This window comes from Diceros bicornis, chromosome 26 (genome assembly GCF_020826845.1).
Source record: "Diceros bicornis minor isolate mBicDic1 chromosome 26, mDicBic1.mat.cur, whole genome shotgun sequence".
Lineage (NCBI taxonomy): Eukaryota > Metazoa > Chordata > Mammalia > Perissodactyla > Rhinocerotidae > Diceros > Diceros bicornis.
The window spans coordinates 38,583,730-38,598,561 of NC_080765.1; the positions used below are offsets into that span (position 1 = coordinate 38,583,730).

The window sequence follows — 14,832 nt, forward strand, 5'->3', positions numbered from 1 at the left end:
CCATATGATGGAGTATTATTCAGCAATAAAAAGAAATGAGCTATCAAGTTACAAAAATATGTGGAGAAACTTGAAATGCATATTGCTAAGTGAGAGAAGACAGTCTAAAAATACTACATACTGTATGATTCCAACTATATGACATTCTGGAGAAGACAAACTACGGAGACAGTAGAAAGATCAGTGGTGGCCAGGGGTTAAGGGGGAGGGAGAGATGAACAGGTGGAGCACGGAGGATTTTTAGGGCAGCGAAACTATTCCGTATGATACTGTAATGGTGGAGACATGATATTATGCCTTTGTAAACCTCATAGAACTATATAACACAAAGAGTGAACCCTAATGTAAACTATGGACGTTAGTTAATAATAATGTACCGATGTTGGCTCATCAATTGCAACACATGTGCCACACCAGTGCAAGACGTTACTGATAGGAGAAAGTGAGGGACGGGGTGTACGAGAACTCTCTGTACTTTCTGCTCCTTTTGTCTGTAAATCTAAAGCTGCTCTAAAAAACAAAATCTATTTTAAAAAAACATACAGCATATAAAACAATTTATTAGTGGTAGACGATCAATAACCCAGCAAAATTCTACAGCAACGTAGGAACATAACCTGATTCCCTTGATATTTACAATCTAAGGAAAAATGAAGAAGCAGAGAGCAGACACCCACATCCAATACAATCACGACAAAAAGTCATTCCGTACCAAACATGTAAGAACTCGGAACCAGGAGGTTGCTCCCTTGCAGTGTCTCACCAAAAGTTAGGAGGCAGAAGTTTAGTTAATGCCTGCAAGTCGTTCCCAATCTTGATTTCAGTTTCAACAAGAAATTCTGAAAGTGTTTCAACATCTCCAAGAGCAGGAAGAATGGCGGGGATCATCATCCTCATCTCTGGGAAATGGACCTTAAATGGTTGAGTGGCGTCTGCAGCAGAAAGAGCTGTGTCCTTGAGAGGCGCTGTGCTGTCTGACTTGCAAACTCGATATGGAAGCTGTTGCTGGAAATTCTTGGAGCCATTATTCCTTCTTCACACGGTCTGTTTTCCTGCCCATAACCACACTTTAATCACCACGGGCAATGACTGAGATTTACATTTTGCATTGTAAAATAGGGTTGCAGTAGTAAGGGAAAAATGTATCATCACTTGTAAAACTTGGAAAATGCAACATGAGATTTCTGTGTGCTTTAGAGAGAATTCACACACATGAACCAAAAAAAAAAAAAAAAGAGAGAGAGAACACAACATCTGCTTTTCATCAGCACACAGTCATCAAAGCAAGGGGCAGCAGGGCTGGGTTAACTGGAGTGTTCCAGCATTTAGAAATCCTACATCCGGTCTCCTTGATCAGCCAAAGCACAGCCCTCAGAGAAACTTTGGAGAAATATACAACGAACGATGTCCAGGAAATCCACGTGGTATAAGAGCCTCAGTGGTTTCAGAATTTCAGTTGTTCTTACGCCGGTTCCAAACATCATCTAAGGAATATTCCTGTGTAGATCTGCCACTTCAAGTTCCCACATCCTTTCATGGATGGGATTATCGGACAGATCTGTCATCTTCACAGCCTGAAGGCACGGCTCAGGGCTGCAGGCCAGGACCACTCCCATCACCATCACATACTTTCCTAGAAGAAGGAAAGCCCATGGTGATGTTCAAGCTGATCAGAAAAAACAAAAACAAAACAGACCTCGTCCTTCAGAGGGCTTAACTTTATCAGAGACGAAAATTGGAGCAAAGAAATGCAGAGAGGAGATATCAAAATGCCAAGGCAGTGATCAAAATATATGTATCGACAAGAAGTTCAGCAGATAACCTGGAGGATGACGTCTGCCTCTTCTTTCGTTTCTGGTTTTAAAATGTTAAAATGAAATAGCAGCAAGCTACCGTGGTGCACAAAGCAATCAAGGCTGAGGAATGGAAGAGACTCTCTCATTAGAGTGTTATAGTTTGACAGAGTGCTCTAAGGCAGGGGGAGAAAACCCAAGCTATTCTCTTACCCGTGTTCCATGCTCAATGCCACAGACGTAACTGGTCTCTGTGCACAGGACCCATCCTCTTGCTGCAAAGACACCCCCTGACAGCCCCAAAGCAAATCAATTTTCCCCTGATGTTGCCAAGAGCCGGGCAGGCGGCAACACCTCCCACACCGCCGCCCCGTCGTTCCGACCACCCGGGACCAATCCCTGCCACCTCCTGCTTTATCCTGACCACCAGCTGGGCACACGCAAGCAGATCAGCAAGAGGGCAGGCTGCCATGGGGATGATCTAACGACATATTAACCGAGACGCTCTTCCCATTCCCATGGGGAAGTGGCTCTCCTTGAAAGCAAAACTTGGCCAGTCTTAACCACACAAAACTCAATTGTGTAAAAAACCCCAAACACAGCAGGAAGGGCAGGCATGCTGCCAGCTCCCACTGCATGCCCCAGCGAGGCCACTTTAATCAAGCTGCTTCCAACATCAGGGCTGTTTGCACGCGGGCCCCAGAGCTTAGACCGCAGGAAGCCAGGCAGGATGATACCCGACCCTCTGGTTTTCACCCCTGGCCCCTCTGATAAGTCTCTCTGAACCCATCTCCAGAGTCTACTTGAGCAAGTTACGTGGGGTTCCTTGGTGACAGAGGCGAGTTCTAAAAATACACTTGCCATACCCTTTGAATGGCCCTAAAGTGCTGGCAGATGGAACCCTCAGAAAAAGAATGACCGAAGACCCAGGAAAGGAAGGACAAGCCCAAGGAGATCCCAACCAGGGAAGGTTCACAGGAAATCTACTGGAAGGCGCACACGACTAGACTTGCGCTCTTTCCTCTCAAGATGAGAACACCTGGTTACTAGTCTGTTCATTCCACCCACGCCCTCTCCTTCCGCCCTCTGCTCTCCACTGTCTGCCCTTCCCCTTCCCTCTCTTGGGTCAGGCCTTCATCCTCTGGCCTGGACCACTTCAGTGGCTTCCAGCCGATCTGCTTTCAGCTGTTTCTTCTTCACAACCATCCCCATCCGCTGCTGCAGCGACCTTCTCGAATGCAGTTCCCACCTCTAGAACCCTCAGATCGCAGTGCGGTCTAGGTAATCATTAGTTTCTCCTTTCTTGCCCTGCAGACTGGGAGCACCCTGAGGGCAGGGCGAGTTCTGACTTGACTCTGCATATGCAGCACCTGATGTTTATGGAAACAAATGCTGGATGTTAGGGAGAAGGAAGCAGTGGGGCACTGCTGTGATGAAGATGGCTAAAGGGCACCTGGAGGCAGGCAGGTCCTTCCACAAACAGCTCGGCAGGATGGGAGCCCTCCCACGTTTCGCTGCTGCCCCACATTCTGCCCCAGGGTCCCCAAAGGCACAGGGCTCTCTCTCACATCCAAGCCTTTGCACATGCTGTTCCATGGACCTGGACAATCTCCTGCCACTGCACACAGACATAGGGTGACCAACTATCCCAGTTTTAAAGCTGAAAGTCCCACATCCCACAATCCCGAGTCTCAGACAACCTGGGAGAGTTGGTTCCTACAGATAATTCCAACGCATCCTTCAGGGCCACCTCCTCCAGGAAGCCTTCCCTGGCCCCGCAGGCCTGGGTCAGTTGTCTCCCTTCTGTGCCCACAGCACTCTGCACTCAAGCCTACGATATTATAACTTTGTGTTTTAGTGGCCTGCTTACTTTCCCGGCTACCTTCCTGAAGGCAGTGACTGGCTTTGTCAATCAAGACTTGATATTAATTAGCAAGAGGAAATGGCACGACCCCTGCCTGCAGGCATTCAGGCCAGTGGGTAAGTGACACAGGTTCACGGATGCTCAATGCCCGCTAAGGTATCTGCTGGTGCCAACCTTATGCCAGGGCTGTGACCAGACATGGGAGATGGCCCCAGCTGGCCTTCAAGGAGCATTGCCTGGGGACCAGGACATCAAACAGCACAGGTCACATGCTAGGCGAAGGGCCAGCACACTTTTTCCGTAAAGGGCAGGATACTAAATATTTCAGGCTTTGCCGGCCATTGGGTCCCTGTCGCAACTACTCAAGTCTGTAGCTGTAATGGGAAAGCAGCCCTAGACATGACCTAAATAAATGTGTTCCAACAAAACTTTACTGATGGACACTGATATTTGAATTCCACATACTTTTCACACGTCATGAGATATTCTTCTGACTTTTCTCTACCACTTGAAAATAAAAACATTTTTAGTTCGTGGGCCATACGAAAGGAGGTCACAGCCTGCAGTTTGCTGACCCTGTGCTGGACTAACACTGCAGCAGAAGGCAGAGAGGGAGCCTGAAAGATGGGGCAGGAGGTGGGGCAAGAAGCGAACAGGAGCATTTTATAGAAAGTAACAATGGTCACAATTTTTTGAACCCTCACTATGAGCAAGAAGCTGTGTTAAGGCCATTTTTTATGTATCAAATCCACAAAACAGGCAGGAATTATGGGCCCCTTTTGAAAGAGGTCCAGAAAGGTTAAGAAAAGTGCTCCAGGGAGCTTAGATGGAAAGGGGCAGGGCCAGGACTTCAACCTAATGTTGAGGATAGTTGTCAGAAAGACAGTCTGGGTCCTCCTGTAGTCTGGCCCAAGGGTTCTCAAAGTGTGGCCCCCAGGCCAGCAGCATCAGCATCACCTGGGAGCTGGTGAGAAGTGCAAATTCTCAGTCCCACCCGGACATACAGACTCAGCAAGCACGAGAGTGGAGCCCAGCCATGTGAGTTTTAACAAGCCCTTGGGATGAGTCTGATGCTCGCTGGTTTGAGCACCACTGGTTTACAAGAGGCAAATATCAGTGAACTACCTCCTAAGACAGTTCCATGAAGGAGAGGGAGAGGAGGGGCTCCCCATTCCTAGGGGTCAGGGAGGGCTTTCCAGAAGAAGGTGGGATGAACAGAAGTTTCCCAGTATAGTTTTATCCAAAATTTGATGGGGGAAAAGAAAATCACCTGGGGGGAGGGGTCTTGTTACATATACAGATGCTGGGGGTCCCTCCCCCGTCCGACTAGGGGGCTGGGGGATTCCTAGGAACCTATTTTTTTTGCACGGGCTGCAGGTGATGCGGGTCATCAGATCAGCGTGGGTGGCCCTGGCTGGGGGAGGGGCAGGAGGGAAGGTCCCGAGGCCAAGGCCGGAGGTGGGCCGGCCAGGCCCGCGTTCCAATCGGGCGTTACCTGGGGCGAGGCAGGGCCGCCCGCGCGGCACCCGCTCCAGGCCGCGCACCGAGAAGGCCCCGCTCGGGTCCCGCAGCCGCGCCTCGCCGCCGCCCGCCGCCACCACCGTGCCCTGCATCCACACGGCGTCCAGCTCCAGCGGCCCGCGGCCCGCCGCCGCCCGCGACAGGCGCCACGCGCCCGGGCCGCCCGCCGCGTCGCGCCGCAGCTGCTCCGCCAGCACTTTGAGCGGCGGCGAGCGCGGCAGCTTCACGGCCGCCGGGCCGCCGCCGGCAAACGAGTCCGCTGCGGCCGCCGCCGCCGCCATTCTGCCCCGCCGCCGCCTTCCCGCCAACTTTGATAGGCAGTGGGGCTCGGCCTGCGGCCACCAATCAGGAGCGCGCTGACGGAGCCGGCCAATGGCCTGCGTCGGGAGGCGGGGCCGCCCGGCCGAGTAGCCGCCGCTAGCTCCCAAGAGTGCGCATGCGTATGTCAAGTAAATAAACGCCCCCACGCTAGGAATGAATAAGTGAAATAAATCAAGAGAGAATAAATAAATGAAGGGAAAGAGGTAAAGAACTCCGTTTCCACGCACCTCAAAATTTGGCGTGCATGCAAATCACCTGGAGAATGTGAGAATTCATCTTTCCATCGCCTTGCATAGCGCGGTACTCTGAGGTTAATAAATCCTAGTAAATACTGAAATGAATACAGCATGCTGAACCCATGTTTATTGGGAGTGATCAAGAATCGAATCCAGAGAGAAGGTTGGGAAGAGGGATAGAGACAGCTAATAAAATTGCCCTTTCTTTTATTACAATTTTTATTATATTTTAATAACCTTACAAAATAATTTAAAAGTTAATAAAATATATTACTATATTTTTTCTCAAAAGAAATGCACATTCATTGTCGAAAATTTAGAAAAAGAAATCTGGGATAACAAAAAAATTGTAAAAATCACTTAGAGATACCCCTTGTTAACTTTTGGGTGTATGTATACACATATATATTTTTGGTATACAAATATTTTGTATATCATTTTCACTTAATAATAAACATCTTTCCATATCAACAAATACCCCTCTGCTTCCTCTTGAATGACTCCATAATATTCTATTTGTCTCATCACCTATTTAACCAATATCCTATGGTTGGACATTAAGGCTATTTCCAATTTTTCACTTTGTAAAATCGCTTGGAGCTAAATCTTTGTGCACGTTTGTAGAAATGGAATTGCTCCAAAAAATTGGATATCCCCAATCAGCAAAATCCACAATCCTAAATCAGGCAATCCCTAAAGTCAAGACCAGTCCTTAGGTGATGTTTTACCCGCAGGGCCCCCTGCAGTACAGAGGGCACTGCATACAGACGGCGTACAGAGGGTATTCAGCAAAAGCTTGATTTTTATAAAGCAGTTAAGATGTACTGAGCCAGGCCCTGTCCGAAGAGCTTTGTAGGGAGTGTCCCATAGGCTCCCACACCCTGTCAAGACTGTTCTACACAGATAAGGAAACTGAAACTCACAGGAGCCAGGCGGCTTGCCCACGGCCTCTCTGGCTGTAGCCTCTCTGGGGGCCTGGGCTCAATCTTGAGCTGTCGATAACCAGGCTCCGGGGTTGAGGAGGGAGCAGACAGATTAACGGATAGAGAATCCAACCCCTTCATGCCTGGCGGGTCCCCACTGGCCTTCTCTCAGGCACCTGAAGGCCAGAGGAGTGCTGGGCAAGTTGGGGTAAAGGCTGAGGCTCCCAGGCCTCTTCTCTGAGCCTGGGAATTTCCCTCCATTTTTTTTTGCCTTCAAATTTACACACACATACACCCCTCAAGCCCCACGCTTTGTTGCTGGCAGAGGGATCTTTCCACAACACAAGTCTGAGCACAGCAGTGCCCGGTTTATGACCTCCTGACGGTGTAGTCCATACACCTGGAATGTGATTATTCCAGGGACAGGAACTGCACACGGTGGGCCCAGAGGTAGGGGAGAGAGAAGGAAGCACGGAGCAAACTGCCGGTACTTCATAACCGCTGGGACGCAGAGCGCAAATGGAGGAGTGGGGACAGTGAGGCTGTACCTACACAACCTCATTTCTTATCCCCATTTGACAGATGATGAAGCTGAGCTTCAGGCCAAGATAAGCCTGAGGCCACCTGGTTAGTGAGGCGTAGAGCCAGGACTGAAACCCAAGTCCATCTGACCCCAAACCTCATGCCCCTTGAACCACACGTGCCATCGCACTGTCCACGCTATGGCCCATCTTCCCCCATCAAAGATGCCTCGTACCTTTGCTCATGCCGTTCTCTGTCTGACACACCTTCCCCCAGTCTCTCCTGGTGGAAACCTGGCTCAGCCACCAAGTGCCTGCCACCACCAAGACCACCTCTTCCAGGGAGCCGCTCTTGACTCAAGTTACTCCTTCCCTTCCAGACCAGTTTGCTGACACCCCTAACCCAGGGTCTCTCAACCTCAGCCCTATCAACACTCGGGGCTGGATCATTCTGTGTCGTGGGAGCTGTCCTACGTGCATTGTAGGATCTTGAGCAGTATCCCTGGCCTCCACCCACTAGATGCCAGTAGCACCCTCCTTAAGCTGTGGCGACCAAAAATGGCTTCAGCCATTGCCAGTGTCCCCCAAGGGCCACATCACTCCATTGAGAGCGCTGCCCTAATCTCCGACACTCACTGCATCCTGCCTTGAACCATAAATACTTGAGTCTGCGTCCGTCTCACCAGCCAGGCCAGGCATCCAAACTCAGATGCCAACAGCAGCCAGGCAGGTCACCCTGGTGCAGCAGTGACAAACTGGCCTTCGTGTGTCCCAATAAAGGGGCCGATCACACTCAGCCAATGGTTGCCATGAGGGAAATGTGGACCCAGTGTTGCCAGATTTGATTTTTCAACACATTTTAATGTATAATCTCCACATTTAAAAAAATGTTGGCAATGCATTCAATTCTAAAACAAAAACAAGGCTGGGTGGTCCTGAAAGCCCTCTGCGGGTGGCTCTGGCCCGTGGGCAGCCAGTCTGCACTCTCGGTCCCTAGAATGCGGGTTCCTCCCCTGGCACCCGGTGGCTCGCGTGTTAAGTAACAGGCAACGCCCTGGAACCCCCTGCAACACGTCCAGGGGGCTGCAGCGTCTCACCAGCTCCCGGAGTTGTAAAACTGGTGTCTTACAAGGGGTGGAGGGATGCACTTATATGGTGACTGATAAATAATAATGTACAACAAAAATTTCACAATAAAAAAAAATAGTCCAAAAAAAACAAAAACAAAAACAAAACAACTGGTGTCTTAAATTATTGTCCTGAGCAGACCACTGGGGTCTGTGGCCACGTGCTGGGTGAGCCCTCCCTCCAGGGAGGATGAGCTCCCTCTCCACCGCTGCCCTCACCCCAGGCCTGAACCAAGCCCTGTGCAAGCTTTCCTGGGCCCCAGCTGCCAAGCAAGATCAAAGGCCCTGGAAGGGGGTTTCCTGCCATCCAGGACAAAAGTAAGGCAGGGGAATTCTGGGCCTTGGCCTCACGCCAACCTGCTCCTTCACTGGGTCCCAGGCAGCTCAGGCCACAAAGGCTTCTGGTGGCCAGGAACAAAGAGCAACCCCTGCGTCCCTAATGAAAGCGGTTTGTTCTTGAAGGCTCTCCACGCGTTGACATCTTCAAAATAGCCACAGTTGTCATTCGCTGAGCACCTACTATGTGCTAAGCACCATGCAGGTGCTTCACGTGCAGAGACTCAGTTATTCCTCACTACAACTCTGAGAAGGAAGCGCTTCTCATCAGCCCATTTTATAGATGAGGACACTGAGGCTTGGACACTTGACGTGACACAGCTGGTAAGAGGCAGAGCCCGGGATTCCGACCCCACCTGGAACAAAGGGCCCTTCTGAGGTGTCTTTCAGTAATCAGGCCCCCAGGTGAGGGGGCTCTTACCCACTAGCCTGGGTCGTCCCCAGGGAAGAATTCCTTGGGGAAATTTTTTCAAGTACAGGTTCTATCGAAAAGACAAATCGTGAGCTTTCATTAATGAAATGCACACCAAAGGATGCAGGGGGTGAGGGCGTGTCCAGATGTCTGCAATCACTTTGAAATGCGACCAAAAGTAAGGTGGAGTGACGGGTGGACGGAGGGGGGGGGCAGGAGGATCGATGTGCAGTAAGGCGCGTTAACTGTCTGCTGTAGAATCTCAACGGCGGGTGCCTGGGTGTCCTCTGCACAATCCTTCCAAGAAGACAATGTCGGGGGAGAATTACAGGTCCCAGGGCCGCACCACAGCCTTCCTGCAGCACAGTCTCTGGGAGTGGGAGCCTAGAGTGGTTCCAGGGCCCAGCCCACCTGCTGCTAACACCCTCCCCCACTACCCGCCAAATGATAAGCAGGCGTCCTATCCCCTCATTCACAAGAATGTCACCAGAAGGTCGCTGGACACACTGATGCTTCTTGGCCTCTGGAACCTCCTTTTCTTGACTCCACACCAGAGCATGGAGTCCTCTTTCCCACAGCCCCAGCCACGGAAGCCGCAGGGAGATCTATAGGAAGAGGCGAAGTTACGTGCCTCAGCGCATGAAGACCGACACTCCTGGGCCCTCTGCACCAACGGTGATGTCCCCTCTCCACTGCACACGCAAGGTGGCCAGGCCCCTTTCCAGCTTTCTGGAGGAGCCCGTAAGCACAACCCACGTCTTGGAAATAAGAGCCTTCCTTCCAGGCTAATAATAACAATACCAGCAATTGCTTCTACCCCTGCCACTATGGGCCAGGCACGGTGCCAGCTGTCCTATCTAGATCTGCTCATTTCATCCACAAACCAGGGACCCACCTCCACCCCACTTTACAGAGGAGGAAACTGAGGCTCAAAAAGGCGCTAAGCCTAGAGCAATCAAACCCATGTGGTACTGACATAGGACAGACATATAGATCAAGGGAATGGCATTGAAGGTCCAGAAATAAACCCATATATCTAGGGCTGGTTGCTTTTTGACAAGGGTAGACAAGATCATTCAATGGGGAAAGAATACTCCGTTCAACAAATGGTGCTGGAACAACACGCAAAAGAAGGAAGTTGGACCCCTCCCTCACACCATATACAAAATGGATCAAAGACCTAAATGTAGGAGCTAAAACTATAAAACTCTTAGAAGGAAACATGGGGATAGATCTTCATGACCTTAGATATGGCAATGGATTTTTAGAATGATACCAAAAGCACAGCAATGAAAGGAAAAATAAATTGGACTTCATCAAAATTAAAAACATTTGTGCAGGGCTGGCCCCGTGGCTTGGCGGTTAAGTGCCCGCGCTCCGCTGCTGGCGGCCAGGGTTCGGATCCCGGGCGTGCACCGACGCACCACTTCTCCGGCCATGCTGAGGCTGTGTCCCACATACAGCAACTAGAAGGATGTGCAGCTATGACATACCATTATCTACTGCGGCTTTGGGGGGGGAAAAAATAAATAAAAATTATTAAAAAAACAAAAAACAGGGGCCGGCCTGGTGGCGCAAGCGGTTAAGTGCGCGCGCTCCGCTGCGGCGGCCCGGGGTTCGCTGGTTCGGATCCTGGGCGCGCACCGACGCACTGCTTGGTAAGCCATGCTGTGGCGGCGTCCCATATAAAGTGGAGGAAGATAGGCACCGATGTTAGCCCAGGGCCATCTTCCTCAGCAAAAAAAAAAAAAAAAAAAAGGAGGAAGATTGGCGGATGTTAGCTCAGGGCTGATCTCCTCACAAAAAAAAAAACAAAAAAAAAAAAAAAACAAAAAACAAAAAACAAAAAAACATTTGTGCATCAAAGGACATGATAAAGACAGTGAAAAGACAACCTACAGAAGGGGAGAAAATATTCACAAATCATATCTCTGCTGAAAGTCCAGGATCTAGACTATGTAAAGAGCACTTGCAACTCAATAACGAAAAGACAAACAACCAAAATTGGACAGAGGACTTAAACAGAATTTTCTCCAAAGAAGATACACAAATGGCACGTGAATAAGCACGTGAAAAGATGCTCAATGTGATTAGTTGTTAGGGAAATGCAAAACAGCACTAAGCTGGAATTTGAGCCTGGTCTGTCTGACTCCAGAGACCTGAGCTCCCTGCGTCTGCTCCCTTACTCCCCTGACACACGTCCACACCCTCTACGGGCCAGCCCAGGGGCTGAAGCAGAGTCAGATCACTGGGGGTGGCGTGGCACTGGTGGGCTGGGAATGAGTGGGTCTCAGTGAAATACAAACACCTGATGGCCAACATCCCTCAAACAAACAGTCCTGGTCTGTTTGGAGTTGCTGCTGGATCCCAGAACAATGCCTGGGATATAGTCGTTGTTCAATACATGTTTGTTGAATGAATGAACGGCAAGGTTATGGCACGGCAGGAGTTAAAAGTCAGGTTCCTGGGAAGCTGGCAGACTTGCGAGCAGAGGTGCACTGGGGGAGCGCTCTGGGGGCAGCACCTGCCAGGGAGGGAGGGAGGCAGCAGAGGCTGAGGGAGGAGCTGAAGCGGGATGCCATATAGTAGCGCCTGTTACATGCTTGTTGAATGAATGGATGCAGGTTGGTGGGAACTGGGGCTGGAACAGCCCTCCAGAGGTGTCCCACCTGGGGGGAGGGGGCGGGGCCTTTGTATCCATACTGACCAGTCATTGGAAGTGACTTGGGCCATTCCAGCAGGGACTCAGCTGGGCGCCATGAGCTGCCATCTCTCCCAGCAGTGGGGAGTGAGTGCCTCAGTCTGGAAGGCGGATCTGATCCAGGCACACACCACAGTGCTGTCTTCCCCCTCCCGGTGCGCAGTTCTGCTCAGCCGCAGTTAGTTCCCACCAACCTGCATTCATTCATTCAATAAGCATGTAACAGGCACCCACTACATGGCAGACACTGTGCTGGCCCCTAGGGATGTAAAGACGCACAAGGCAGGCCCAGCCCCTGCTCCAATGGAGCAACAGCCAAGTGGAGGTACAGACATAGAAACAGAAATCACGAGGTCACCCCTCTGCCTTCATCCCTTCCCCTTTCTCCTTCACTTCCTCCACTCCAACCCCACTCTCCTCCCTGCTGTTCCTCAAACACGCCAGGCACCCTCCTGCCTCAGGACCTTTGCACATACCAAGTCTTTGAAATCGCTGTGTATTTGATTCTGACAGCCCATCTCAACTCACACTAGCCGTAGTTCAAGTGCTCAGTTGCCTCATGTGGCTAGTGGCTACCACGTTAGACAGCTGCTGGCCACAGGGCCCTGGGCCCGATGTACCCACGTTTTCCTTGACTTTTCAATAAATCACAAACCACTGAGAAGGAGATCAGTTCTGTCTCTGGCAGATTCGTGAACTCCCTGAAGTCTGCAACCCTGCCACGTTCCTGTCATTAATCCTTCCCTTAAGAAAGTTAACTATGTGCCTGGCACTGATACAAGCCCTTGTACACTTCACCTCACTTAAGTCTCTCGATGACCCTATACGGTAGACAAAATCATTGTGCCCATTTTATAGACCAGAGAGGTCGAGGGCTGTGCCCCAAGCACACAATTCACAAGAGGAAGAGCTGGCTATGAGAGCCTGGCCAACTGGCTCCAGCGCCCGTGTTCATAATGGTCACACTGCTCTCACTCGCTCATTCACTTGTGCACCGAACACTGGCACTGGAATCAAGGCGGAGGGGCACCGAGCTGGCAAACCAGGAGCCCAGGGCCAGGTCTCTGCTGCTGCCTGGCTGGGTGGCCTTGGGCAAGACTCTGTCCCTCTCTGAGGTTCAGTTTCCCCTTCTGTGGAATTAAGGGGCTGAGTCATGCTAACTCAGGGCTCCCATGCAAACAGGACATCTGTCTATACCAGCCTTGATTTCCCCAGGACTTCAACCTCTGGCCCCAAGGAAACCCTCACGCCTCACCTCTCATGCCAACCCTGGCTGGTGACCCACTCACTGCAAGCAAAAACGTGGCCAAAGACATGGATGAACCTCCTCCCCTACCCAAAAAAGAGTAAGAGGCAACAATTACTGAGCGCTTACGTAACACCTGCACCTCACATACACTGTCTCATTTCATTCTCACAGTAACCCGATGAGGCAGGCACTGTTACCATACCCATTTTACAGACGTGGGAGACTGAAGCCCAGAGAGGCTTAATTGACCCAGGGTCAAACAAACCAGAATCACATACACTCACCATAAAACCCAGCATTCCCACTCCTGGGTACCCCAGAGAAATGAAAACTGAGGTGCACATAAACACACGAATGTTTATAGTGGTCTATTCATGATCGCCCAAAACTGGAGACAACCAGGTGTCATTCAACAGGTGAATGGAGAAACGGACTGTGGTACGTCCACAACATGAAATACTACTCAGCAATGAAAAGGAATGGATGACCAAGACCTGTAGCAGCTTGGATGCATCTCAAATACATTCTGCAGGCAGAAGAAGCCAGACTCAGAAGTTCACACACTGTAGGATTCCATTTCTATGACATTCTGGAATGGCTGAAACAATAGGGACAGAAAACAGATCCGTGGTTGCCAGGGGCTGGGGGAGGGAGCTGACCACACAGGGTGCCAGGAAGGGATTTGGGGGGGTGATGGAATTATTTTATGTCCTGGTTGTGGTGGTAGTTACACAAATCTCCACCTGTGTTTAAATTCGTAGAACTGTCTACACACACAGAGCAGAATCCCTGCCCCGGGATAGGCGTCTCCATGAAAACGACAGCAGGTTGCCTGTTGTCACTGGCTGTGGCCCAGCTGGAAAACACCATTTCCTCTTCAGGGGACTCAGCCGCGGAGACCCAAGCAAGTCCAACAGTAATATAAGTTAATGCTTAAAGGGTATCGGGCAGGTGGGAAGTGACTGCTTAATGGGTACAGGTCTCCTTTGGGGATGATGAAAATGTTCTGGAACTAGATAAAGGTGGTGTTGCCCAACATTGTGAATGTACTAAACGCCCCTGAATTGTATACTTTAAAATGGTTAATTTTATGTTATGTGAATTTCATCTTTATTTTAAAAAAATAAAAGGGCCAGCCCCGTGGCTTAGTGGTTAAGTGTGCGCGCTCTGCTACTGGCGGCCCGGGGTCGGATCCTGGGAACGCACCGACGCACCGCTTCTCCGGCCACGCTGAGGCTGCGTCCCACATACAGCAACTAGAAGGATGTGCAGCTATGACATACAACTATCTACTGGGGCTTTGGGGAAACAAAAGGAGGAGGATTGGCAATAGATGTTAGCTCAGAGTTAGTCTTGCTCAGCAAAAAGAGGAGGATTAGCATGGATGTTAGCTCAGGGCTGATCTTCCTCACAAAAAATATAATAATAATAATAATAATAATAATAAAAGATTCAAACCAGAAAAAAAAAGTGTCCAGGGATACCTGTGCCCTAAATCTACCCCAAGGAACCCAGGCCTCAGAGAGGTTAAGTAACTTGCCCAAGGCCACACAGCCAGTAAGAGGTTGACCCTGCACTGGTCCGCCTCCAAAGCTTGAGTCATTTCCACTGGACATACGCAATAAAACGGGTTAAAATCACCCAAAAAAGTGACTAGTTATTACCTGGAAGCTCTGGCCAACTGCTTCTCCTCTGCCGTGGAGGACCTCGGATCAGCATACATGTGGCTTCAAAGAACACGTTTTCCAAACCAAAACTGGGGACACAAGAGTCCAGTCCAGGATTTCTTTCCCTCTGAGCAGGGTGACCTGATTTATGTGAAAATTCT

At 50.3% G+C, this 14,832-nt stretch overlaps 1 protein-coding gene across 1 annotated transcript; it reads right to left on the bottom strand.

The window, feature by feature from the left end:
- Positions 1 to 540: 540 nt before the first annotated feature.
- RMI2 (RecQ mediated genome instability 2) lies at positions 541 to 5,462 on the bottom strand. Its single transcript, XM_058570048.1, has 2 exons — positions 5,153 to 5,462; positions 541 to 1,633 (listed from the first exon to the last, which is right to left on the bottom strand). Exons 1-2 carry the CDS (start codon positions 5,457 to 5,459, stop codon positions 1,485 to 1,487), a joined length of 456 nt encoding a protein of 151 aa, XP_058426031.1. The 5' UTR covers positions 5,460 to 5,462; the 3' UTR covers positions 541 to 1,484.
- Between the last annotated feature and the right edge of the window lie 9,370 nt (positions 5,463 to 14,832).

What these genes read in the sequence shown, in the direction of transcription:
- RMI2 (XM_058570048.1), bottom strand. Translation starts at nt 5,459, where the DNA reads ATGGCGGCGGCGGCGGCCGCAGCGGACTCGTTTGCCGGCGGCGGCCCG. An exon ending in GCGGCCCTGCCTCGCCCCAG is followed by an intron (nt 1,634 to 5,152) that starts GTAACGCCCGAT and finishes TCCTTCTTCTAG; the next exon opens with GAAAGTATGTGATGGTGATG.